At 39.4% G+C, this 27,974-nt stretch overlaps 1 protein-coding gene across 5 annotated transcripts in view; it reads right to left on the bottom strand.

Annotated features, from left to right (window-relative positions):
• LOC126163168 (E3 ubiquitin-protein ligase RBBP6) overlaps positions 1–27,974 on the bottom strand; it is a 382,937-nt gene that overhangs the window by 104,006 nt on the left and 250,957 nt on the right. For all 5 annotated transcript variants that reach the window (XM_049920115.1, XM_049920119.1, XM_049920117.1 and 2 more), the window contains one exon: positions 11,135–11,257. In XM_049920115.1, coding sequence (XP_049776072.1) covers positions 11,135–11,257 — 123 coding nt within the window. The remainder of the gene's footprint in view (positions 1–11,134; positions 11,258–27,974) is intronic.

Genomic DNA, 27,974 nt, shown 5'->3' with positions numbered 1-27,974 from the left:
ATGATGAAACTGAAAAAATATACAATGAATTACTCAAATCCAGAATGAGATTTTCACTCTGCAGCGGAGTGTACGCTGATATGAAACTTCCTGGCAGATTAAAACTGTGTGCCCGACCGAGACTCGAACTCAGGACCTTTGCCTTTCGCGGGCAAGTGCTCTACCATCTGAGCTACCGAAGCACGACTCACGCCCGGTACTCACAGCTTTACTTCTGCTTTGGAAGGTAGGAGACGAGGTACTGGCAGAAGTAAAGCTGTGAGTACCGGGCGTGAGTCGTGCTTCGGTAGCTCAGATGGTAGAGCTCTTGCCCGCGAAAGGCAAAGGTCCCGAGTTCGAGTCTCGGTCGGGCACACAGTTTTAATCTGCCAGGAAGTTTCAATTACTCAAATGGTTATGGGGATGAAAATTTAATTATGGTGGAACGAGAATTTGCAGGAACGAAAGAGGAAGCTGAATAGCAGAATTTTACATAGAGCATAATTTAATCATCACTAATACTTTATTTGAAAATCAAGGAAGAAGGTTGCATATGGGGAAGAAGCCAGGAGATACTAGACTGTTTCATGTTATTAGATAATGGCAAAGCAGGATTTCAAAACCAGATTATAAACTGTAAGATATTTCCAGGGACAAATGTTGACTCTGGCCATATTTTACTGGTTGTGAACTGCAGCTTTAACGGAAGAAGTTGCAAAAAAGACAGGAAATAATAGAGATGAGATCTGTTTAAAAAAAACAGAGGTTGCTGAAATTTTCAAAGGGAGTATTAGGCAATGACTGACAAAAACCCAGGTGAGAAACACAATAGAAAATGAATGGATAGCCTTGAAATATTAAATAGGACCAGATGGGTAAAATGATAAAGCAGAAATCCTTGGATAACACATGCCATACTGAATGTAACAAACAAAAGAAGAAAATATAAAAATACAGCAAATGAAGCAGACAAAAGGGATATAGATGTCTAAAATTGAGATTGACAGAAAGTGCTAAGTGGCTAAGAGGGAACAGCTAGATGAGAATTTCAAGAATGTAGAAGCATGTATAACCAGGGAAACTACAGATACACCTATAGGGAAATTAAAGACCTCTTTGGAGAAAATAGCTAAGCAACTGTATGAATGTTAAGAGCTCAGATGGCAAGCCATTACCAAGCAAAGAAAGGGAAGCTGAAAGGTGGAAGCAATATATAGAAGAGAAACAAACTCGAAGGCAATATTAAAGAAAGGGAAGAGGACAGAGATGAAGATGAGCTGAAAGATACAATACTGCACTAAGAATTCAACAGAACTCTGAAAGACCTGTGCAAAACACCTGGAATAGATGACAACCTCTGAAAATTATTGAGATTCTTGGAGGAATAAACCATGACAAAACTCTTCAACCTGGTGAGCAAGACATTTGAGACAAGCAGAAAACCAGCTAACTTCAAGGATAATGTAATTGGTCCATTTCCAAGGAAGACAAGTGCTGGCAGGCATGAACATTACCAAACTATTAGTTTATTAAGAAATGGCTCCAATATACTGACATGAATTGGTTACTGAAGAACAGAAAAATTGGTAGAAGTCAACTCTGGCAAAATTCGGTATTGCTTCTGGAGAAATATAGGACCATGTGATGCACTATTGATCCTATGACTTCTCTTAGAAGACAGATTAAGGAATGTCAAAATTACTTTTGTAAAATTCCTTAACAATGTTGACTGGAATACCCTCTTTGATATTCTGATGATAGCAAGGATTAAATAGATGTAGTGAAAGTTTATTTAAAACTTGTGCAGAAACCAGACTCCAGTTATAAGTTTTTACCAAAGAAAATCACCATACAGCCATAAGGTTTGAGAAAATATTTTATTTTATTTTGACAACCAGTTCTGGCATTTCATTATGTTATATGGACTTCATGTATAGACATTCAGATGTATCGATATTGGTATACTGGAGGCATAAGTATCTGGATACCGTGAATTTGTATTCAAGTGCTTCCTTAGACAATGATTGACAAAAATGCAGGTGAGATACACAATAGAAAACAAATGGGTATCCTTGAGCGATGAAATAGTGATGGCAGCAGAGGAGCAAATAGGTAAAAAAGACAAAGCAGAATTCAAAGTATCCAGAAATTGCTGACTCCGGTATGCCAATATTGATTCATCTGGAAGTCTACATATGACATGCATGTGGGGCCTGAAGATGGCATATTGAAATGCCGAGACTGGTTATCAAAATAAAATAAAACAATTTCTCAAAATGTTTGGGAATTTTCGTTGGAAAATATCTGACCAGCTGCTGTCCCACTTTCTCAATGGATCAACAGGGATCAAGTTATAAGAGTTGAAGGTATAGTGTAATATATCACTTTGAAGTGATACACTGCATGATTATTTTTTGAACCAATGAAAGATGATTGCAACTATAAAAAAAAGTTTATTTTTGTAATGTATTAGATAATCTACTGTTTGGACATGCATTTTATTTATGCCCATGTATCAAAAGAAGGATGAACACAGCATATTTGCAAGTTTGGATGATGATAAACAATGTACCACATTCACAGTACCTGCTGGTCAGACCGTTTATTGTGTGTTGTCAGTGCCTGTTTTGAAGATATGGCATGCCCCAGTGGAAGAGTGACAGCCATGACAACGCCAATAATGTCATGGGAACACTTGTTATAGAGAACATTCAAGTGATTTCTGTTAATTAAGACAGGACGCTTATGGACTTTGTACTTTTCAATGTTTTTCCAATGTTCTGAATAATATAGTACCTTTGTTGGGCATAGTTACTGTAAATGAGGGTACAATATACAAGAATTTGTAAATGAGTTGGATGTTGGATTTGTATTCCTAACTTCCAGTAGTAATTGCAGCACTTTGAGGAAGGAAGATTGATCAGAAGAGGATTGCGATTGTGCTGACATAATAAGGTGAGGTACAGTAAACAACAGAAAGCCTTAGCTCCTGATCAGTATTTATTCTGCCATCCAATATCACAGTAAAGAACCAGCAGAGCAATGTATGTGGCAACCATGGTAGAATACATAATAAACAGAAATTTGAAATTTTAAAGAGAACTGGTGAATTTTGAGTATGTAGATTTGCAGGAGTTATTTGTTGTCAGTACTAATGAAGATCAGCAATCAGTTAGGGTAGGAGTAGGTTACCTTGATATGTATGTATATGAGGTGGTGGTGGTGGTGGTGGTGTATTAAATGCTATTAACAGGATACTGTACCCTAATCTGCATGTGCCTGTATGTACAGTGTGGTGAAACGAATAGGTGGGGACCTATAGGAAAACACATGACACAACAACAAAAAAAGGAGGATGATACATAAATAACTGTACAGCTCTGGGGTTTTTGTAGAGAGCCATATAATCCTTCTAAAGGAACCTTTACTTTCTCTTTAATTTTTATTGGCTGGATTTATAAGCAATTTTAATGGGTGGTTTGAATAATGTAGTCCATAGAACAGATTTCATTTGAATGCGGAATTTACACAAGCAAATGTGATTACTAAGCAATTGTGATTACCGTGTCATGTTGCTACCCTCTCCACTTGGTGTCAATTGTAAGTCCACTTTGTATGATATGCCAAACAACTTCATCCTCCAGCTCCTTGCCAAAGAATCAGTCAAGAAGGGAATCCTGGGATGGGGGCCAAGAGGGTTATCAGTCTTTGGGGTCTGTCTTCTTTCTATCTTAGGATCTAACAGCCTTAGTCTTTCTTTTCTTTTCTGTCTTCTCCTCCAAGAGTACCTTGGCTTCTTCCCTCTTTACCATACTCATTAGTCTCTATCGTGGAACCCTTCTTATATTCATTTATTAAATCTATATTCACAGGCTAGCCTCAGGAGTAGCACATAGCCAGTGATTCCTCAAAATTATATGAGAATGACTAGAAAAGCCTTAATTCTGGAATACACATACCCGACTGGATGAAATATGGACGATTCAATTAAATGGATAATGGACTATAGGTCCAACTAATGAGTCGTGCATGAGTAAAAGTCACTGCTCCTTACATATAATAAGTATTTGTTAACTGAGATCCCATGTCCATAGCAACACTGATTACCTGATAGAAACATTAAGAAACTTAATTAAAGTGAAACATACAGCTATGACTGATGGTATACATTCTATTGTGGAGATTTCACAGTTAATAAGCATGAATAAATGTATTCTTTGAAAATGAGAACTGTACTGGTATATTAAAGACACAAATAATATTAATATTTGTAGTATAGTTTGAACTTCAAACATTTGTTGCTCGGCTAGAGTTTCACAGAAGTGACAGCATCATTCACCTAAAGGGAACAAGCTGTAGTGTAACTTATCCCTTTGATGAAATGACGTGCTGCACAAGCATTTTTTGAACCAATGAATAATGGTAGCCACTATAAAATGTTTATTTTCATATAGTATTAGGTAGTCTACTGTTTGAGTGTATATTTTATTTATGCACATGAATCATAAAATGGATGCATGCAGAAGATCTGCCAAGCCGGGACAGCGATAAACATTGTACCATATTCATGGTATCTGTTGGTCAGGAGGTTTATTCCTTGTTATCAGTTCTTGCCTTCACAATATGGTGCACGCCACCAAGGAAGAGTGGCTGTGACAATGCCAATGGCATCTCGGAGACAAGAGAAATACTGTTATAGCGATACATTCAATTGATATCTGTTAATTAAGACAGAATGATTTTGGACTTTATCCTTATCAATGTTCTCCCGGTGTACTGCATAATGTAATAACTTATTAAAGCACAGTTATTGTAAACAAGAGTACAATTTATGAGACAATGAACACTCTCACATCTATTCTGTGAGTTGGATGTTGAATCTGTACACTTAGCTTCCAGCAGTAACTGCAGCACTTTGAGAAAAGATGTTTGATCAGATGAGGTTGGTGAGTGTGCTGAAATAATGAGGTGAGCAAGATTAAACAACAGGAAGTCTTAGCTCCCAATCAGACGTTATCATGCTATCATGATAAAGAAACAGCCGAACTATGTAAAACGGCATGAAAAGGTAGCAGTGGTTGAGATGGGAGTCAGACAGGATTGTAGCCTCTCCCTCATGTTCTTCACTCTTAACGCTGAGCAAGCTGTGAAGTTGGTGAGGGAGTACCCCAGAAAAAACATTATATTCTGTGGTTTGCTGATATCCTCATTATTCTGACAGGGACAGCAAAGAACTTGAAAGAGCAGCTGAGTGGAGTGGACAGTGTCCTCAAAGGAGATTATCACAAGAACAAAAGTAAAACAATGGTAATGAAATGTAGTCAAATTAAATCAGTTTGTATTGATAGAACAGAAAAATGCTGAAGATTAAATGGGTAGAATAAGTAACTATGGAGGATGTACTAAATTCGGGAGAAAAGAAATTCATCATATAACTTGGATAAATGAAAGGACTGGCTAATAGAACACGTCTGGGGGCAAGAAGGTGTCATCAACTTGGTAATGGTAGGAAGTGTGAGGGATAAAATTTGTAGATGGAGACCAAGGGATGAAAACAATATGCAGTGTCAATGTAGGTTTCAGTAGTTGTACAGAGAGGAAGATACTTTAATAGGATAGACTAGTGTGGAAACTTTCATCAAACTAGTCTTCAGACTGTGGACCACAATAGTAACAACAACAATAACTATTACACATATAGAAGCCTCTGGCTGCAAGGATGATTTTATAACTTTTTATTAATTAATTAATTCTGGGAATACCATTCCCATCTTCAGATGCACCTGTATACATAACAAATACCTTGTCGTTACATCAATGCATATACAACATAACAGCATTTCTCATAAAGTATATTAAAGTTGCCATGACTGCCAGACTGAAGGTCATGTTAAAGTTCTTATGCTTAAGTCAAAATATACATAGCATTAGAATTACTCATAGCTCAGATCAAATATTAAGCCAATAATATTTTCTGTCTTTGGAATGTTAAACTCATTACACTAGGTGTGACACAAAAGTTTCCAGAATTTGAGTATAGCTGATGCAGTCTAGCTAATACGACTGGAATCTGTCATGTTTGTACAGGGTGTTTCAAAAATGACCGGTATATTTGAAACGGCAATAAAAACTAAACGAGCAGCGATAGAAATACACCGTTTGTTGCAATATGCTTGGGACAACAGTACATTTTCAGGCGGACAAACTTTCAAAATTACAGTAGTTACAATTGTCAACAACAGATGGCGCTGCAAGTGATGTGAACGATATAGAAGACAACGCAGTCTGTGGGTGCGCCATTCTGTACGTCGTCTTTCTGCTGTAAGCGTGTGCTGTTCACAACGTGCAAGTGTGCTGTAGACAACATGGTTTATTCCTTAGAACAGAGGATTTTTCTGGTGTTGGAATTCCACCGCCTAGAACACAGTGTTGTTGCAACAAGACGAAGTTTTCAACGGAGGTTTAATGTAACCAAAGGACCGAAAAGCGATACAATAAAGGATCTGTTTGAAAAATTTCAACGGACTGGGAACGTGACGGATGAGCGTGCTGGAAAGGTAGGGCGACCGCGTACGGCAACCACAGAGGCCAACGCGCAGCTAGTGCAGCAGGTGATCCAACAGCGGCCTTGGGTTTCCGTTCGCCGTGTTGCAGCTGCGGTCCAAATGACGCCAACGTCCACGTATCGTCTCACGCGCCAGAGTTTACACCTCTATCCATACAAAATTCAAACGCGGCAACCCCTCAGCGCCGCTACCATTGCTGCACGAGAGACATTCGCTAACGATATAGTGCACAGGATTGATGACGGCGATATGCATGTGGGCAGCATTTGGTTTACTGACGAAGCTTATTTTTACCTGGACGGCTTCGTCAATAAACAGAACTGGCGCATATGGGGAACCGAAAAGCCCCATGTTGCAGTCCCATCGTCCCTGCATCCTCAAAAAGTACTGGTCTGGGCCGCCATTTCTTCCAAAGGAATCATTGGCCCATTTTTCAGATCCGAAACTTTTACTGCATCACACTATCTGAACATTCTTCGTGAATTTGTGGCGGTACAAACTGCCTTAGACGACACTGCAAACACCTCGTGGTTTATGCAAGATGGTGCCCGGCCACATCGCACGGCAGCCGTCTTTAATTTCCTGAATTAATATTTCGATGATCGTGTGATTGGTTTGGGCTATCCGAAACATACAGGAGGCGGCGTGGATTGGCCTCCCTATTCGCCAGACATGAACCCCTGTGACTTCTTTCTGTGGGGACACTTGAAAGACCAGGTGTACCGCCAGAATCCAGAAACAATTGAACAGCTGAAGCAGTACATCTCATCTGCACGTGAAGCCATTCCGCCAGACACGTTGTGAAAGGTTTCGGGTAATTTCATTCAGAGACTACACCATATTATTGCTACGCATGGTGGATATGTGGAAAATATCGTACTATAGAGTTTCCCAGACCGCAGCGCCATCTGTTGTTGAAAATTGTAACTACTGTAATTTCGAAAGTTTGTCTGCCTGAAAATGTACTGTTGTCCCAAGCATATTGCAACAAACAGTGTATTTCTATCGCTGCTTGTTTAGTTTTTATTGCCGTTTCAAATATACCGGTCATTTTTGAAACACCCTGTATTTCCCCATCCTTTGAGAGTTAGTGGCTCAAATGACTTTGTGCTAGATGGTAGCATTTAGTTTTTTTCATGCTTTTTCCCAGTCTCATGTGTTGCGTGTCTTACGAAACTGACGATGGAGGATGTCTAGAAACAGTGTGTGTGCATAAATTTTTTTGTTTCAAACTTGTAAGAACTGCTACAAAAATACATGAAACGTTGAAGCAAGTATATGGGGAAAACGCCTTAGGTTGCAGTCAAACTTACGATAGTTTAAAACATTTTTCAAGATGACAGAACACTATTTGACAATGATCTCTATTGAGGATGGCCGCCAACTGGCATTACTACTGAAAATGCCACTGTTGTTAGGAATACTGTGCTGGAAGATTGTAGACAGATCATGCAGGGCATATGTGATGTTGTGGGGTTGTCCTATGTGACATGTCAGAGGATTTTGTCTAACAAAAGTGGCACATGGGCGATTGGCTCCTCCATTGCAACAATGTGAGGTCACACACTGCATTGATCACCTTGGAGTTTCTGGTGAAAAACAAAATGACAATTATTCCTCATCTGTGGTTTCCACTCAACCTGGCACCAACTGACTTTTTTTTTTAATCCCCAGATTGAAACTCACATCAAAAAGCCAAAGAGCGCACAGAGTTGAGGAGATTCAAGCAGAATTGCAAGTGGTACCAAAAATGCTCTTGAAAATGGCAATCCAAGGAGCTTTCAGTTCCTGGGAAAACTGCTGGAAGCGGTGTATACAATCTCGGAGGGGAATACTTCGAAGGTGGTGGTAACAATTAAGATCCACATAAAGTATAATTTTATTTATTGGTTTATTCCAGGTACTTTTGGGAAGCACCTCGAATATTATTTGTAACCAATTTACAGAGGAAGTGTTTAGCCACTCTGTACAAACAACAAACATTTATGGCGTTGACAACCAACCTCTATACTGGACAGGAGTGAATATTAAACTGAAAGAACACTGAGGTATACTCACTTAACAACTTTTGAGAACTTTTAACATATACTTTATGAGAAAAGATGCTGTGTGTTGTATACACACTGATGTAATGCAATTTTTTGAAAACTTTGAAATGTGCACAGGTGCATCAGAAGATGGGAACAGCAGTCCCAAAATCAATCATCTAATAAATATTTATTGATTTGTTTATTATAATTATAATCACCAACTGTATACAGCTGTAGTCCCATCATCCACTTCAATAAGTGTGTCAAGATTACATCCTCACTTCTTTCCAACAATGACTTCGGCACACAAGGCCACATTTAACTGCAGGTCCCCCAGAATTAACTGGGTCGGTTCAAAGGGCAGAGGAAGTGAACAGCGCACTGCTTTGAACAGAACTAAGCCTAGTAAAGCACAGTGGTGTTCAAATCAATCCTTGGATCGAAAACAGCCTTTTTCCATTGTACTGATATACAAGGTCATAGAGTTCGCAAAATTTCACAGAGGAAGAAAATAATATTTGTTGTAGCATTTGTGTATTAACTTAATATTGACTTAATTGTCTGCATATTGCCTTTAACACCAGAACCATGAACAAGATCGTGGGACACCTTTGAACTTTTTGTCTGCACTAATGAATTCAGTTTTTACCATCTTCCACTGAACTTAGCAACTTTCCCTCATTTCTGCTACTTTTGACAAAGGTGTACAGCAATTTCTTGCATTTTCATCATTTCATGAAAATTTTATGACGTATACCTAGGTAAGAAGAAGTCAATAGATCCCTGGTGTAACTTGCATTTCGAATACAGCAGTTTTAATAATTACAAAGGAACTGGGATGAAATTTACTGCATTCAACAACTGCTGCTTTCAGTGACGATATACACGTTCTCAGAATGGTTGCACACTGGACATTTTCAAGTAAGTTCTTAATCATTTCTTATTAATGATGACTGGTTTTGATATGACTAATAGATCATTTTCAGATGATCCACTAGTCCCATTAAAATTTATCACTGTTAATTAAACACACACACACACAAACACACACACACACACACACACACAAAGCAATCCACATGGTGTTTTTCATTCTTTATAGCAACAGGGATCACAGTTTTCTTTAGAAAGGCCTTCAGCATATTTAAATGCACTGGACCATAACAATCTTCCCTTTATCCACTGTTTGTGATTCTGGCTGGAGATAGCTGTCATGTGCGCATGAGGTGTGCTCTCTCTCTCTCTCTCTCTCTCTCTCTCTCTCTCTCTCTCTCTCTCTCTCTCTCTGTGTGTGTGTGTGTGTGTGTGTGAGAGAGAGAGAGAGAGAGAGAGAGAGAGAGAGAGAGAGAGGGGGGGGGGGGGGGTACCTTTCTGAAGAAGGGTTTGGCCAAAAAACTCAATGTGTAATTGTCTTTTTGTTGTGCCTGACTGCAATTCAATGTGGTGCCTGACTGCAATTCAATGTGGTGCCTGACTGCAATTCAATGTGTCATTTTTATGATGAGTAGCAATCTGTTTTTCACAAATTTCAGTGGATTTCCCCTTTTGTGAGCAATACGGTAACTATAACAATTCCCTATTTGTCCCTGCTCCAATGAATACTTCAATAGTCTGCTTATGTACTTTCCTTATCGTGGAATGTGCCTGCAACACCCATCAGTTAATACTCAATCTCGCATGGGCTATAATCAATGTGGGCTATAATCAATGTTTTGGCTCATCATTGTAAAAGTACCGGTGTAAATATCTCCATTCCTCATCTAGATAACTGAGCACACACCTAAACACGGAAATAACAGTTTTACAGTACAATAAATACCTAAATAAATAACAAGAACTTGAATAATCATGTAAATGGTCAGCATGTTGTAGTTTATACTGAGAAGATGTAGTACAATTGTAAAGCTGATTAAACCCACATCATAGTGGGAGTTCACCATTACAACCTGTGGAACATGCAAGTAACTAAACATAATGAACAGGTTACAGACTATAAACTTTTTGGCCTAGGAATAAAAATAAACTACATCATCCACAAGTAAATCTGACACTGGCACAGAATTATGCAAATTACACAGCCATAATCCATATTATATTTAATCTCCTCTCTAAAAGATGCCATGAAGACTACATAAACAACATTAAAAACAAACTGAAAACAATTTTGCTTGGCAGCTCCTTCTGGTGTTTGTACTAAATCAAGGACTCTCCATTATATATAAATTACAAATAATTTATACATATAAAAAACTTGTATCAATGGTTAAGAACGTAGATCAATGAGAAAATGTATTATTTTTGTAAATCTGTTGATACGTACCACCATCTCAGTACACCATGAACAGAATTCCTAGGAAATGAAATTAATTAACAATGTTGTCCTAAGCTAATGGCAAAATACCACACATACAGAAAAAGTTTTTGCTGGATCTCAGAACTGAGCACAGATATGGAGTGAAGAACGCCTGAACAGTTTATCTTATGTGGAAATTAAATTATAGTGATAGTAAAGCACTCATTTACAACCTTTGCACATTTTAGGAAAATTCGTATACTGACCTTGCTGGAGAACGTGTTGGAGTGCGGTATCGAGATGACCCTTTTCTCCTGGGAGAGAAATCTCTTTCACGTGGGGAATGTACTCTTGGTGTTGGAGAGCGAGAGAATGAACGAGAACGAGACCTGTGTACAATTATACACATTGAATGAAAATATGATACTAAATGTACTGCTAAATTAACTTCAGAAGCACAGGAAGTAGTCAAGCAACGAAGAAACTACCTGACTGCAAACTACTATGACCATTTCTACGACAACAAAAGAATCTTGACCTACAGCAACAGTAAAGCATTAGGACAAAATAAAACAGATTATGCAAATGTTACACAAAAATTCTGAATAAGCTTTTTACCTTAAGACTGACACTCTGCTTTGAATTTTTCTCAGAAAAACTGTTGGCATGACTTCATATTCATACAATTATTCAACTTCTGTTTTATTTAGATTAACATTTCATCTGCTAAAGAAGCAAATGAAAATATTTCATTGTGCTGTATAAAAATTTCAAAATGTTCTTCAGGGTAAACTGCTTTAGCCCTATAATTAGGTAAAATTTCACATGTGTCATTATTAATTGCTGTTAAATATGGAGCGTTTATTGAATCCGCACAGCTGCAAATTACGATTGTCTTGAAACATAACGATGATAAGTAGTTCATGTTTATTTGAATTCTAACCAGACAATCCTGTTTCCACATTACAACACGTTTGTGTTCAATATGTCACTGCTTCAGTATATGAAGTTAAACACTGATTCATGTTACATGCATAGCTTTCAAAGAAAAATAAGTTGCACTCAAAACAAATGTAGACTGATTGGTAATGGTAGAATCAAAAATGTTAATGTTAATTTTATAAAAACTGATGTTCAATATGCAGTGAACTGAAACCCATGTGACAAAATGAGGCAGTTAATTGGAAGCCTTAAAATATATTTATCAGAAAATTCTTTGAAACTCTGAATATTATGAAATGTACACTTCAGAATGCTTTGCACATATCATACATGCACGCTAAGCAGTACTAAAAAACACAAACCCACAATTCAATACATCCATCTGAATTTCCTGTAGAGAAATAAATTATAACACTTCTTCAAGCATAGTGGATATTTTAGATTTGAGTCCTTACTTAATTTTTCCTGGACATTACCTGCTGCCTGAAAAACTGTGCTAAATTTCTTTTATTTGCATGGCATCTTACTGAACAAGCAGCATATCATTAGCTGGAATCATTTTTATATGGCTACATATTTGTCTTCTTTTGGCTGTAAAGCCACTCCAAGAATAGGTTGGTAGATAAACTATATCACTAGTGTTGCATTTATACAGTTGTAAAATCATGCTGAATTACAAAGAGTATACATAATGCAGACAAGACTGAGAGCTCATACATAAAATGACTGTTTTAGAATACAGACCCACACAAAAGATGTTACTGTTGCAATTTCTTCCAAGACCTTGAAATGTGGGTTACGAGAGTCAACTACAATAACAGCAATCATGTTAACCGACTGACTTAATAATATTGTTTTCTGTATTTGTGTGGGAAATATAAGTACTGTATTATTTTTCTTATGCCTTTGGCCTGCATATGCACAGGGTCAGAGACTAGGCATGGTTAATTTCAGGGGTGGCCCTGTGCCCTTCCTGTCGCCACCCCGTTTTCTCTGGGACGGAATGTGTGTTTCCATATTGTTCGTGTATAGTTTTATTCTAGTGAATGTGTGCAAATGTTTTCTAAATGTGTGTAAATTGTGCATCTGAGACTGGAACTTGGGTACCAGCCTGATATACATCTAGTTGGATGTGGGAAATTGTCTAAAAACCGCATCCAGGCTGGCCAGCACACACTGATCTTTGCTGTTAATCTACAGGACAGATTCGATCTAGGATAAGCGCATCTCCCTGTTCTGGAAGGACACTTTAATATGTGTGGCTATCTCGACAGATTATTGAATTCTGCATTCCAGTGTATGAAAATGTTGAATTATACATCAATATCATGTCGCATACGTGAGCACACTTTACAAACATCAAGTTCTGTTATAGATCCAATTGAAAACAGGCCATGCTTGAAACTAGTAGTGCTGAATAAAGTACAATTTTAAAATACACCTCGAAGGAATGACGTTTTTCCTCTAATTGACTGAGACTTTCGTGCCCACCCATGTCACTGATAACATACAGCTATATTGTGTTTTTGATGAGCCTAATCAATCACACGATAAAGATATCACAGGTGCAAATGGCTTTCATGTGTAAAAAATTTGCTGACTATGTCACAGCAACCTTTCTTGAAAAAGTATCAACCCACTCACTGTTTAAGTAAACCAGAATTCTAACTCCTGTTCAATAACTTTAATTAATTATTGACATTTATGTAAATAACTGATATTTAAAGTTACTTTACCCAAGTAATGGTGAAATTAGTTAGTAAGCAAAGCATAGATCAATGCAGAAAAGAAAATCATCTGCTTTGTATGTCGTATTCATTTAATTAATTAGTGTGGTTAAAACTCCAAGTAGTTACTTGTCTGGTAACAACTTTACCTTTATGTCTTTGTCATATCAATGAAAGCCTGAAAATAATGGAAAAAATTTTATGGCAAGGAGTAATTCATAAAAATTCAATGTTTCTTTCTGTAAACCTCTTCTTGTGGAAAATAGGGCCACAGTAAATGTAGAACCATAATTTAACTGACACATATTTATCTAGTACAAGCGAAAGTATTCAGACTAGCACAAATAGAGCAATCAGGCTCCAGCGCCCAGACACATTTGCCACATTGAAAGTTATGAATATGTGTGTGTGTTTCCTATTTCACTATTTCAGAAAAATGACTCTGTTTGAAAGCTTAATATTTTAGCAGTCTTCTTTCAGTGTGCCTGTCTGTGATTAAATGACTACTCTATGTGGTGAGAAGCAATCTATCCTTTCCATATTGTTGATATTTATCTAGAAGGTTAGATCCCAACTGTGCTAAGGAACTTCATTCGATCAAAAGAACTTATCATCACTGCCACTGAGAATGTCTTTCCAATCTTAGTTCAGCTCATTCTGGAGCATTATTCAGCTGGCAAAATTGCAAAAAATGTATTTAGTGAGGTTTGGGACAGGATGTGTGTCAAGGGTAGATAACTGCGGTGGTCGTGGCGGAAGTAGACAAAGGTAATCTATTTCGGTAAATAACCAGAATCTAACTGGATAGACCATATTTTGAATCATAACTGCCTTCCACATTGTACTATAGACAGCTAGTGAAGGGAACTGCAGAGTGGAAGGGAGAAGACGTAATGTACAATTGAACATCCTTAAAGATCAACAAAAAATGTTGGCATAAGGATGAAGACCAACATAAATATGAAAGAAACACAATAATCAGAATATGAGAAAGATTTGAGTAACTCTCTTGATTATCCAATGACATACCATCAAACAAAACGCTGTTGGTGATATCAGTGCTTCCCATACTAGATCTGTTCTTGACCTCTACCTATACTTATCACTAACAATGATTAAAGAAGCATGACTTAGAAAATTTCTCTGCTTTAAATCATCTTTAACACCAGTCTCCTAAATCTCCTGCTCTGGGGCATGCATTTGCATTGTAACACTTACTGTAATCAGTATTTATGGTTCCAGTACCATGTCAGTGGCACACACTGACATTTATTTCCTCAGAAATGTATTATAAGTTTAGGGTCATGAAACTCAGAAAAACATTTTCATTAAACTTGTGGTTTTTTTCCTCCGTACTCTGCATGAATCCTGACACTCCCTGGAAGATTAAAAACATTTGCCGAAATGTGACTCGAAAGTGGGACCTTTGCCTTTACTGGGCAAGTACACCGCCAACTGACCCACCCAAGTACGACTCACGACCCGCACAGATCCATTTCTGCCAGCACTACTTCTCCTACCTTCTAAACTAGCCAGTACCTCTTTCTCCTAACTTCCATGTTTATAGGATAGGAAAAGCGGCACTGGCGAAAGTAAAGATATGAGGGCAGGTTGTGAGTTGTGCTTGGATAGCAGTCAGTAGAGAACTGGTGTACGAAAGTCAAAGGTACCAGGTTTGAGTCCTGGTCTGGCACAAAATTTTATCCCTGTAGAAAGTTCCAAATCAGCATCCACTGTGCTGCAGAATGAAAATTCATTCTGGTAGCATGAATCTTATTTGATTTTCACAATGTTTGTAGACATTTTCTTTAAAATCAGCAAACCTTATCCCATTATGTATTCTTCTGCCCCCCCCCCTCTCCTCCCCTTCCATTTCCCATCGTCTTAAATCCCTCCATGTCGAAGAGATCAAGAAAGTAACGTGTCACATGGATGCAGAATATTCCAGATTAAACAGGATACCTGATAAATAATTGTATGCTGAAATTACACAGACCTACTGACCTACTGTATGTACAAAATAAGGGAGTTCTCGAGTTAATAACAATGTATACCCCATAAGGACTATGTATTCCAAGTCATAATTTTTTTATGTACCACTAAGAAGGTAAGGAAGAAATCATTGGAATTTTGTTTGTATTATCCCTCGTAAAAGATGACCTAACCTAACATCCAAACACTTTAAGTCTTAAGTCACAAGGACTCAAGTAATGAAACCTTGAACTTTTGTCTTTCATAGCAGCTACAGTAAAAAAAGTCCTCACAGAAAAATCTAATTGAATGCATGGAGTAAATAAAATCTTCATACCATGTTATCACAAGCAGTTAATATTACTGGATTAACAATGCGGTGCAGTCTGTCTACCAGAGAAACTAAGGGAGGCTACCTTTAAAAAAGAAAATTGAACAGTCTGATCAGAATTGTGCTTTGCCATCTTACCAGTGAGACAAATGGTCTCTCCCAGGTGAGTTGTCTCCAAATTTCAAACCATTATGTTCTTATCTGACAAGCGAATGTGTCTACCTAAGAGGCTTGGACAGTAGATGTCATGGTGGATCATATATACACATACACTGAAATTTTACTTGTTTACTATTAGTGAGCGCTCAACAGTGAAAGTTAGTTTTAAATAAAAATTCAGATGAAGTAAACATAAAAAAATATTAATTAAGATCTAATTGTATGCAGCTGAAAAAAATTTCTGGACGTGTTTTATAAGAACCAACTACACATCAAACACTTGATATGCATACATAACTTGTAAACTAACACAAAGATCTTCCTGTTGCAGTGGATGTCACATGCAAGAAAATTGTTTTTAAAACTAATAAATGGGAAAAAATTGTAACTTCTCCCATAAAGATTTGTAGATCATCAGCATGAAAATTTTTAGGTAAAAGAGCTACTTCTCAAACAGTGGAATGCACACAAAATGTTCAGTGCTAAGAAAGTGCCCCAAAGCCACCACCTATTGGTAAACACTGAAAATTACACAGGTGCATCTTCAAAACAAGATACCAGAAGTTATGATGTAAATGTGGAATGAAAAGCTTTATGGTGTCAGGTAAAAGCATAATGTTTTCAGGAACTTGTTGAAGTCTGACTGAAATTGGAAATGGATTCTTATGGACACACTTGTTAAGTGGAAAGGCTGTTTATAAGACATGACTTTTATGACAGTTTTACTTAACTTTCAAACAGATGTAATGTAATGTACTGCTGTTTACTGACATCTATATTGCATGGTCAGTATTGTTTTTTATAGAAATAAATTATGCGCAAGTACTGTGCAATGACATAAACAAAGAGGACTGAACGCCGGACAGAAACAACTGCGTCCAGGTAAGGTCATGGGATTTTGTATTGGCATTCAAGACGGTTTGCTGATGATTATTGTTTTTGTCATCATGAGTACAAAAACTGGTTTGATTCAGTTCTCAATACTAGTCTGCCCTATACAGATCTCATCATCTCTGCATAGTTCCTGCAACCTACATCCATTTTAATCTGCTTACTGTATTCATGCCTTATTCTCACTCTATAGTGCCCCCCCCCCCCCTCCAACTATCAAACAGCCTATTCTAAGATGACTCACAGTGTGTCCTATCAACTGATCCTGTCTTTTAGTCAAGCTGTGCTACAAATTTATTGTTTTCCTAATTCAATTCAGTACTTCTGTATTAGTCATTCTATCTACCCATTTTAGCTTCGGCATTCTTCTGTAGCACCACATTTCAAAAGCTTTTATTCTCTTCTTGCCTGAATTACTTATCGTTCATGTTTCACTTCCACACAAGACTACACTCCAGATAAATACTCTCTGAAAACACTTACTAATACAGAAATTTAAACTACTGATGACAAATTCCTCTTTTTCATTAATGTTTTTTCATGCTATTGCCAGTCTGCATTTGTATTGTATTGTATTGTATTGTATTGAACTGGGCTCCTAGAAATGACAGAGAGGCTTCATCCCTGCTGTAGCCCTCAGTGGTTCACAACCCCACAACAGGCTACAGCAGTCCACTTACCCCACCGCTGCCCCGCTGCCCCACACTGTTGTGCTGCCATTTACAAAGAGACATATTCAACACTCAAGTTGGAATCTAAAGCTCTTCGATGAAACTCTACCTGTGAAGGGGATAGTGAAATATCTAGGGGTGAACTTGGATGAGAAGCTAACTTGGACCCCTCACATTAAGAGCATCTGCCAAAAGTACTCTAGTGAGTACTAGGAGGGTTTGTGGCAAAAATGGGGCCTAAGCCCCAAGGGCATGCACTGGATATACACCATAGTGGTTAGACCCACGATTTCCTATGGGGCCGTAGTGTGGTGGAAGAAGCTAAGGAGCTTGCTAAGGTGCAGAGACTGACCTGCTTAGCCATAACAGGTGGTATTAGCAGCACACCAACTGCTGGAATGGAAGTCATGCTTGGTATGCCTCCACTTCACCTTTGGGTCAAGATGGAGGCAGCAGCTGGGGCACACAGACTTAAAACTGACAAAAACTGGGTCTCATTCAGATATCCAGAATCACACACTAACATAGTGAGTGAGATAAATATAGGAATGGCTGGGGAAATGCCTGCCGACTATATAACAACTCCCAACTGCTTCGACAAGCCTTACAACATAATAATAATTGGAAGTAGGAAGCAGTGGGAAAAAACAGTTCAACACAGTACGGGGGAAATTATTTGGTTCACCAATGGGTCGAAAACAGACCAAGGCGTTGGCGCAGGGGTGTACAGGGTTTAGCCGAGACTGGAGAGCATCATCTCTCTAGGAAAACTGGCCTCTGTATTCCAAGCTGAAATTATTGCAATCGGGGCATGTGTGGAGGAGAATACACGTAGGTGCTACAATGAACATAGCATCTACATCTATTCAGACAGCCCTGAAACCATTGGCAGCTCCTGCAACAAGATCTAAGATTGTTGCAAATTGCCACAGGGCTCTGGTGCAGCTAGGGGAAAGCAATAGGGTAAACCTAGTGTGGGTCTGTGGCAATGAACAAGCCGATAGATTGGGTAGGATGGGGGGCAACAACTCCATTTATTGGACTGGAACCTGTCCTGACAGTCACCAAGACTACGATCAAATTATAACTAAGGAACTGGCTTAGGAAACAGCACGTAGGATATATGACCAAGGTCCATAAACAAAAACATGGTAAGGTAATGATGCCCAAGCCATGTTTTAAAAGAAGCTCTGTAATCCTGGGATTGAACAGGAAAGAGATCAAACTCATGACTGGACTGATGACCAGCCATAAGAATTTCAAAAAACACCTACACACGATGGGTATAACGGAAGAGGGCCCTAAATGTAGGATCTGTGATGAGAGTGAAGAAACTGCATCACACCTAATCTTCGAATGCATGGCATTGGAGAGTAAAAGACACAGAATCTTCGAGACAACTAGACCTGAAAAAATTGTGTCTAACAAAAAATTGGTAGAGGGACTTCTTGCACTATTTAAGGGCACTGGTTGGCTTTACTAGATATGCAGGGAGTGATACCGCACAATAAACCTAGTTTCAGTGCGGGCAGTGGTGGATCGGACCCAAGCTGTTTTAGCTTTCCTGTCACAATCAATCCCTGTTAAAACCAATCAATCAAATGGCCAATACTACCCGCTGTTCCCCTAATGAATACCAAGCACTCAGATAGCAAGTCAATACTAAGCTAAAAAGGTAAGGCTCAAAGGAAGAAAGCATATATAGAACTACATACAACAAAGAAACTTGCAGCTAATATTATGGAAATGGAAGAGAATGAGATGTGATACTATGAGAAGAGCTTGACAGAATACTGAAAGACCCAAGTCGAAATAAGGCACCTGAGATATATGAAATTCCTTTGGAATTATTATTATCCCTGGGAGGGGGGCAACTTTGAAAACACTATTCCACTTGATATGCTAGATAATATGGAACACAAGAAATAAAGAAATACCCTCAGACTCTCAGAAGAATGCAGTAATTCCAACACTCAAGATGGCAGCTGCTGGCAGGTATGAGTATTGTCAAGCTATAAGTTTAAAAGTCTTGCAAGTCAAAAGCACTAAAGCATAAGAATATGTGAGGCAATAATGATGGCTCATCAAAGATCAATTGAAGATTTAAAAAAGACTGTCAAAACTGTTGACTGGAATACACTTCAAGTTATCTGGGTTAATATAACAGGTGCAAAATGTTACATCCAAGCTGTATATAAACTACACCAGGTCTGTTCAAAATATTCTGGAAAATTCATACTTTTGCACCAAAGGTGTGTTGGACCGGACTATGGTTGGCATCTCTGCACAAGCCTGTGTTTAATGTGTAGCTGCTGGAAGTTTCATTGTTGTATGTCTGTTAGTTATAGTTCAGTGCTGTTTGAGTAAAATGTTGTGTCACATGGTCTGCGAATTTCAAGATGGCAGAGTTAGAGGAACAGCAAGTCTGCATTACATTTTGCATGAAAGTCAGGAAAACCTTTACAGATGCACCCCAAATGATGCAGGAAGCCTACAGTGCTTAGTGCTTAAGCAGTAATGAATGGTTCACACAGGTTAAAAATGACTGGACGGAAGTTAAAGATGACCCTCGTTCAGGACAACCTTCGATGTCTACTGACGACACTCATGTCAGGAATGTCCATGAAACTGTACGTGCCAATCGAAGACTGACTGTCTGTGACACTGCAGAAGAATGTAACATTTCAACTGGATCATGACGTGAAATCTGGACACAGCAACTTGAAATGCATCGTGTTGCCGCCAAGTTCGTCCCATGCCTAATTTAATCAAGATCAGAGAGACCTCTGACTCGATATCTGTGAAAAGCTTTCGGATTGCGCAAATGAGAATGAGATTTCCTTACGAGAATCATAACTAGCAATGAGATGTGGTTCTATGGTTATGAGGTTGAGATCAAGGTTCAATCTTCACAATGGGTCAGGAAAGGTTCTCTAAGACCAGAAAAAGCTCGTCTGGTCAGGTTAAATGTCAAGGCGATGCTGGTAGTTTTCTTTGACTTTGAATTATTAAGTCATCATGAATTCATCCCACAGGGACAAACTGTTAATCAATGGCACTATCAGGACATGGATGTGCTGTGGTGTCTGCGAGAAAATGTGAGAAGGAAAAGACCTGAGATGTTGCGAGGCAATTCACGACTCTTGCATCATGATAACGCACCTGCACATTCATCCCTGTTGGTGCTTGACTATCGCACAAAAAACGAATTCACTGTGCTGCCATGTCCTCCGTACTCTCCAGACCTGGCCCCTGTGGACATTTTTTTATTTCCGAAGCTGATGACCCCGTTGAAAGGGTGAAGATTTACAATGATAGACGAGATAAAAGGAAATTCGCAGACAGCCCTTCATGTGGTCCAACAAGAGCCTTTTGGAATTGGAAACAGTGTTGGGAGTGTTGTGTAAATTATGGAGGAGAGTATTTCAAAGGAGACCAAGCATAATAAGTAAAAAGTGAGTGTAGAAAAATTTTATGGACAAAGTTCTGGAATTTTCTGAATGGACCTCTTACTGTAGCTTTAGGAGTTGGATGACATGAAAATAAGACAGTAGATGAGAAGGAAGTCTTGTAGCCTATATCTCTTGTTATTCAAGCTGCCTCTCAGCATACAAGAAGAGAATAGAAGCTTTTAAAATGGGGTGCTACAGACATGGCTAACCAGAATAACAAAGAAGAAGTAATGAATCAAATTGGAGAGAAAAGAGCTTTATTAACAACTTGAGTAAAAGAAGAGAAAGTTTGACAAGACACATCTTGAGACATCAATGAATACTTAACATGGTAATGCAGGGAAGTGTGAGAAGTAAAAACTGTAGTGGGACACCACAGTTTGACTAAGGAAAACAGGTGTAAGTGGATGTAGGTTGCAGTAGATAATCGAATGTAGTCGAATTAAGTCGGGTGATGTTGAGGGTATTAGATTAGGAAATGAGACACTTAAAGGAGTAAAGGAGTTTTGCTATTTGGGGAGCAAAATAACTGATGATGGTCGAAGTAGAGAGGATATAAAATGTAGTCTGGCAATGGCAAGGAAAGCGTTTCTGAAGAAGAGAAATTTATTAACATCGAGTATAGATTTAAGTGTCAGGAAGTCATTTCTGAAAGTATTTGCATGGAGTGTAGCCATGTATGGAAGTGAAACATGGACGGTAAATAGTTTGGACAAGAAGAGAATAGAAGCTTTCGAAATGTGGTGCTACAGAAGAATGCTGAAGATTAGATGGGTAGATCATATAACTAATGAGGAGGTACTGAATAGGATTGGGGAGAAGAGGAGTTTGTGGCACAACTGGACCAGAAGAAGGGATCGGTTGGTAGGACATGTTTTGAGGCATCAAGGGATCACCAATTTAGTATTGGAGGGCAGCGTGGAGGGTAAAAATCGTAGGGGGAGACCAAGAGATGAATACACTAAACAGATTCAGAAGGATGTAGGTTGCAGTAGGTACTGGGAGATGAAGAAGCTTGCACAGGATAGAGTAGCATGGAGAGCTGCATCAAACCAGTCTCAGGACTGAAGACAACAACAACAAACAGGTTGCAGTAGTTACGCAGAGACAAAGACACCAGTGTACAACGATAGTGTGGAGACCTATGTCAAACCATTCTTTGAACCAATGACGACAACAACCCTTCATCGGAAACAGGGAAACACACGCCATTCATTCACACAAGCAAGCATACTTCACACACACATGACCGTCAACTCCAGTAGCTTGGGCCAGGGGTAGAATGCAACTATCACATGGGATGGAAGTAGCAAACTGGAGGGGTCAGGGAAGGGGAAGGGGAAGGGGAAGGTGAAGGGATAGCAGTGTACGGGTGGGGGAAGGAGGAGCGCTGCCTGGAGGAGTGCGCAGAGACTAGAATGCCAACAGATGCAGCGTCAGGAGGTTGTGGGGCAGCAGTGGAGAGGAGCGGGAAAAAATAAGCAAGTGCATTGGCAGAGGGTGGCTAACAAAGAGGGGTGGGAGACCCACCAATCACAAACAGCACCTGCATTTCAACAGCTGTCATCCCTTTCATACAAAAAAATCCCTCCCATACAGCCTCGTCACCTGGAGATTGCGTATCTGCAGTGACAAGAACTCTCTTGCCCAGTATGCTTAGCGTCTCATCAAGGCCTTCACAGACAGGCATTATTTCCCAGACCTAGTTTGTAAACAGGTCTCCTGTGCCATTTCTCTCACCCCCCCAATCCTTGAACCAGCCACAAAGGAGTGCCCCCTTCGTCACCCAATACCATCCCAGACTGTAACAACTGAACAAAATGCTACGACAGTGGTTTGATTACCTATTATCATGCCCCCACTTCCTATTCCAGTCCTATCAAAGATTTATCATACCCCTTCAGGGGCCAGGCCACCTGTGAAAGCACCAATGTTATTTACCAGCTCTGCTGCACTCAATGCCAGCTTTTCATATTGGTATGAATACCAACCAACTGTCCACTGGGATTAACAGCCACTGCTAAACTGTGGCCAAGAGCAAAGTAGACCACCCTGTGGCACAACATGCAGCTGAGCACAACATTCTTGATTTCAATAGCTGCTTCACTGCCCTAGCCATCTGGATGCTCCCCTCCACCACCAATTTTTATGAACTGTGCAGATTCGAGTTACCCTACAACACATTCTCTGCTCCCATAATTATCGTTGCCTCGCATGTAACATGCTGTCCCCACACACTTCACCAAACAGATTCCACCTCACCCCCCTATCCCACCCCTATCCCCTGTCATGCAACCTCCTTCCCATTCTCATCTCCCACCCTCTTTGTTTGCCACACTCTGTCAATGCACCCACCCATCTTTCCCCACTTCTCTCCTTTCTCGTTCAGTTTTCCCCACCTCTCTGCCCCACAACCTCCTGACACTGAGCCTGTTGGTATTCTAATCCCTGCACACAGTGCCCAACAATGCTCCTCCTTCCCCCACGTGTAAACTGCTATCCCTTCCCCTTCGCCTTCCCCCACCACATTTTACTTCCATCCCAAGAGATAGTTGCACTCTGGCCGAGGTGCCAGAGTTGGCGGGCGTGTGTGTGAGGTGTGCTTGCTTCTTTGAACGAATGGTGTTTGTTTCTCTTTCTCCTCATGAGGCTGAGGCTGAAAGCTTATATGTAAGTGTCTTGTGCCTGTCTGCACCTTAGCGTATTATCTTTATGGTAAGTAATGTATATTTTCCTAAGTTGTTGATATTCTTACATGGAGTTTTCACTGTTATAATTTAAATTTTGACATACAAGCACTGCAGTTTGACAAGTTCTGATGTTCTGAGACCAGACTGGGGTGTGTGTGTGTGTGTGTGTGTGTGTGTGTGTGTGTGTGTGAGTTTTTATCATGATAGTATACTACCCCTTTTGCAAGACTGGTGAGAAACATTACAAAAAAAGCGTTTGGAGTAGATGAAATATAATTTGAAGGACTTGTGGCAGCATCATATGCTGGGGGATCCATCATGAAATAATGGAGATAAATTGCAGGAGAACAGTGGTTTGGAATGATGGAAGTGAGGGCTGTTAAGTGGTGAGAGGAAGGTGTTTGGTTAGGGACTCGCACATTAATTATTTGAAAAATGTATTACATAGCACTATTGGTTTATATGTCTAGTTAATTTCTACAACAGCCACAAAGTTCAGAGCCCATAAATTGCCTTTGCACAGGCAGTATAATCAATAACACATTGGCCACTGCAATGGCAAAAGTATCTCAGCTGCCATTCAAAATAACTCCACCTTTCCCTACATCATGGATTTGACTCCATTTTTTATTCCTTAACTTCTAAAACCCCCCATGAACCATGGACCTTGCCGTTGGTGGGGAGGCTTGCGTGCCTCAGCGATACAGATGGCCGTACCGTAGGTGCAACCACAACGGAGGGGTATCTGTTGAGAGGCCAGACAAACATGTGGTTCCTGAAGAGGGGCAGCAGCCTTTTCAGTAGTTGCAGGGGCAACAGTCTGGATGATTGACTGATCTGGCCTTGTAACATTAACCAAAACGGCCTTGCTGTGCTGGTACTGCGAACAGCTGAAAGCAAGGGGAAACTACAGCCGTAATTTTTCCCGAGGACATGCAGCTCTACTGTATGATTAAATGATGATGGCGTCCTCTTGGGTAAAATATTCCGGAGGTAAAATAGTCCCCCATTCTGATCTCCGGGCGGGGACTACTCAAGAGGACGTCGTTATCAGGAGAAAGAAAACTGGCGTTCTACGGATTGGAGCGTGGAATGTCAGATCCCTTAATCGGGCAGGTAGGTTAGAAAATTTAAAAAGGGAAATGGATAGGTTAAAGTTAGATATAGTGGGAATTAGTGAAGTTCGGTGGCAGGAGGAACAAGACTTTTGGTCAGGTGATTACAGGGTTATAAATACAAAATCAAATAGGGGTAATGCAGGAGTAGGTTTAATAATGAATAAAAAAAATAGGAGTGCGGGTTAGCTACTACAAACAGCATAGTGAACACATTATTGTGGCCAAGATAGACACAAAGCCCATGCCTACTACAGTAGTACAAGTTTATATGCCAACTACCTCTGCAGATGAAGAAGAAATAGATGAAATGTATGACGAGATAAAAGAAATTATTCAGGTAGTGAAGGGAGACGAAAATTTAATAGTTATGAGTGACTGGAATTCGTCAGTAGGAAAAGGGAGAGAAGGAAACACAGTAGGTGAATATGGATTGGGGGGAAGGAATGAAAGAGGAAGCCGCCTTGTAGAATTTTGCACAGAGCATAACTTAATCATAGCCAACACTTGGTTCAAGAATCATAAAAGAAGGTTGTATACCTGGAAGAATCCTGGAGATACTAAAAGGTATCAGATAGATTATATAATGGTAAGACAGAGATTTAGGAACCAGGTTTTAAATTGTAAGACATTTCCTGGGGCAGATATGGATTCTGACCACAATCTATTGGATATGAACTGCAGATTGAAACTGAAGAAACTGCAAAAAGGTGGGAATTTAAGGAGATGGGACCTGGATAAACTGAAAGAACCACAGGTTGTAGAGAGTTTCACAGAGAGCATAAGGGAACAATTGACAGGAATGGGGGAAAGAAATACAGCAGAAGAAGAATGGGTAGATCTGAGGGATGAAGTAGTGAAGGCAGCAGAGGATCAAGTAGGTAAAAAGACGAGGGCTAATAGAAATCCTTGGGTAACAGAAGAAATATTGAATTTAATTGATGAAAGGAGAAAATATAAAAATGCAGTAAATGAAGCAGGCAAAAAGGAATACAAACGTCTCAAAAATGATATCGACAGGAAGTGCAAAATGGCTAAGCAGGGATGGCTAGAGGATGTAGAGGCTTGTCTCACTAGGGGTAAGACAGATACTGCCTACAGGAAAATTAAAGAGACCTTTGGAGAGAAGAGAACCACTTGTATGAATATCAAGAGCTCAGATGGCAACCCAGTTCTAAGCAAAGAAGGGAAAGCAGAAAGGTGGAAGGAGTATATAGAGGGTTTATACAAGGGCGATGTACTTGAGGACAATATTATGGAAATGGAAGAGGATGTAGATGAAGATGAAATGGGAGATAAGATACTGCATGAAGAGTTTGGCAGAGCACTGAAAGACCTGAGTCGAAACAAGGCCCCGGGAGTAGACAACATTCCATTAGAACTACTGATGTCCTCAGGAGAGCCAGTCATGACAAAACTCTACCATCTGGTGAGCACGACGTATGAGACAGGCGAAATACCCTCAGATTTTAAGAAGAATATAATAATTCCAATCCCAAAGAAAGCAGGTGTTGACAGATGTGAAAGTTACCGAACTATCAGTTTAATAAGTCACAGCTGCAAAATACTAACACGAATTCTTTACAGATGAATGGAAAAACTGGTAGAAGCCGACCTCGGGGAAGATCAGTTTGGATTCCGAAGAAATGTTGGAACACGTGAGGCAATACTGACCTTACGACTTATCTTGGAAGAAAGATTAAGAAAAGGCAAACCTACGTTTCTAGCATTTGTAGACTTAGAGAAAGCTTTTGACAATGTTAACTGGAATACTCTCTTTCAAATTCTGAAGGTGGGAGGGGTAAAATACAGGGAGCGAAAGGCTATTTACAATTTGTACAGAAATCAGATGGCAGTTATAAGAGTCGAGGGGCATGAAAGGGAAGCAGTGGTTGGGAAAGGAGTGAGACAGGGTTGTAGCCTCTCCCCGATGTTATTCAATCTGTATATTGAGCAAGCAGTAAAGGAAACAAAAGAAAAGTTTGGAGTAGGTATTAAAATTCATGGAGAAGAAGTAAAAACTTTGAGGTTCGCCGATGACATTGTAATTCTGTCAGAGACAGCAAAGGACTTGGAAGAGCAGTTGAACGGAATGGACAGTGTCTTGAAAGGAGGATATAAGATAAACATCAACAAAAGCAAAACGAGGATAATGGAATGTAGTCAAATTAAGTCGGGTGATGCTGAGGGAATTAGATTAGGAAATGAGACACTTAAAGTAGTAAAGGAGTTTTGCTATTTAGGGAGTAAAATAACCGATGATGGTCGAAGTAGAGAGGATATAAAATGTAGACTGGCAATGGCAAGGAAAGCGTTTCTCAAGAAGAGAAATTTGTTAACATCGAATATAGATTTAGGTGTCAGGAAGTCGTTTCTGAAAGTATTTGTATGGCGTGTAGCCATGTATGGAAGTGAGACATGGACGATAAATAGTTTGGACAAGAAGAGAATAGAAGCTTTCGAAATGTGGTGCTACAGAAGAATGCTGAAGATAAGGTGGGTAGATCACGTAACTAATGAGGAGGTATTGAATAGGATTGGGGAGAAGAGAAGTTTGTGGCACAACTTGACTAGAAGAAGGGATCGGTTGGTAGGACATGTTCTGAGGCATCGAGGGATCACAAATTTAGCATTGGAGGGCAGCGTGGAGGGTAAAAATCGTAGAGGGAGACCAAGAGATCAATACACTAAGCAGATTCAGAAGGATGTAGGTTGCAGTAGGTACTGGGAGATGAAGAAGCTTGCACAGGATAGAGTAGCATGGAGAGCTGCATCAAACCAGTCTCAGGACTGAAGACCACAACAACAACAACAACAGTACTAATTTTACTACAAACATTAATTTACCCTCCGGACTCTGGTGCTGAAATAAAACTTTACTTGTATTCAAGAACGAGCAGTTACACACAGTTCATCCCAATTCTGGATTAGGAGAGAGAGAACTTCAAGTAACCAAATGTGAGGAGGGAGGTGGAGATGAAAAATAAAATAAATAAAAAAAATGGTGCCACTGAAGATACACACTGTGTGAAAGGAAATGTAAGAATAAGATGTTGAGTAAAAAGTAAAAATAATAAATACAATAATGAAAGGGAAAAAATAAGGAAATATTTAAAATTGAGGCAGGCATTGGTAATAAATGTCTGGTAATGTAGAA

The sequence above is a fragment of the Schistocerca cancellata genome, chromosome 2, assembly GCF_023864275.1.
Source record: "Schistocerca cancellata isolate TAMUIC-IGC-003103 chromosome 2, iqSchCanc2.1, whole genome shotgun sequence".
In the NCBI taxonomy this organism is placed as follows: domain Eukaryota; kingdom Metazoa; phylum Arthropoda; class Insecta; order Orthoptera; family Acrididae; genus Schistocerca; species Schistocerca cancellata.
Note: the sequence above shows the minus strand (reverse complement) of the source record. Positions and strands in the feature narration are given on the sequence as shown.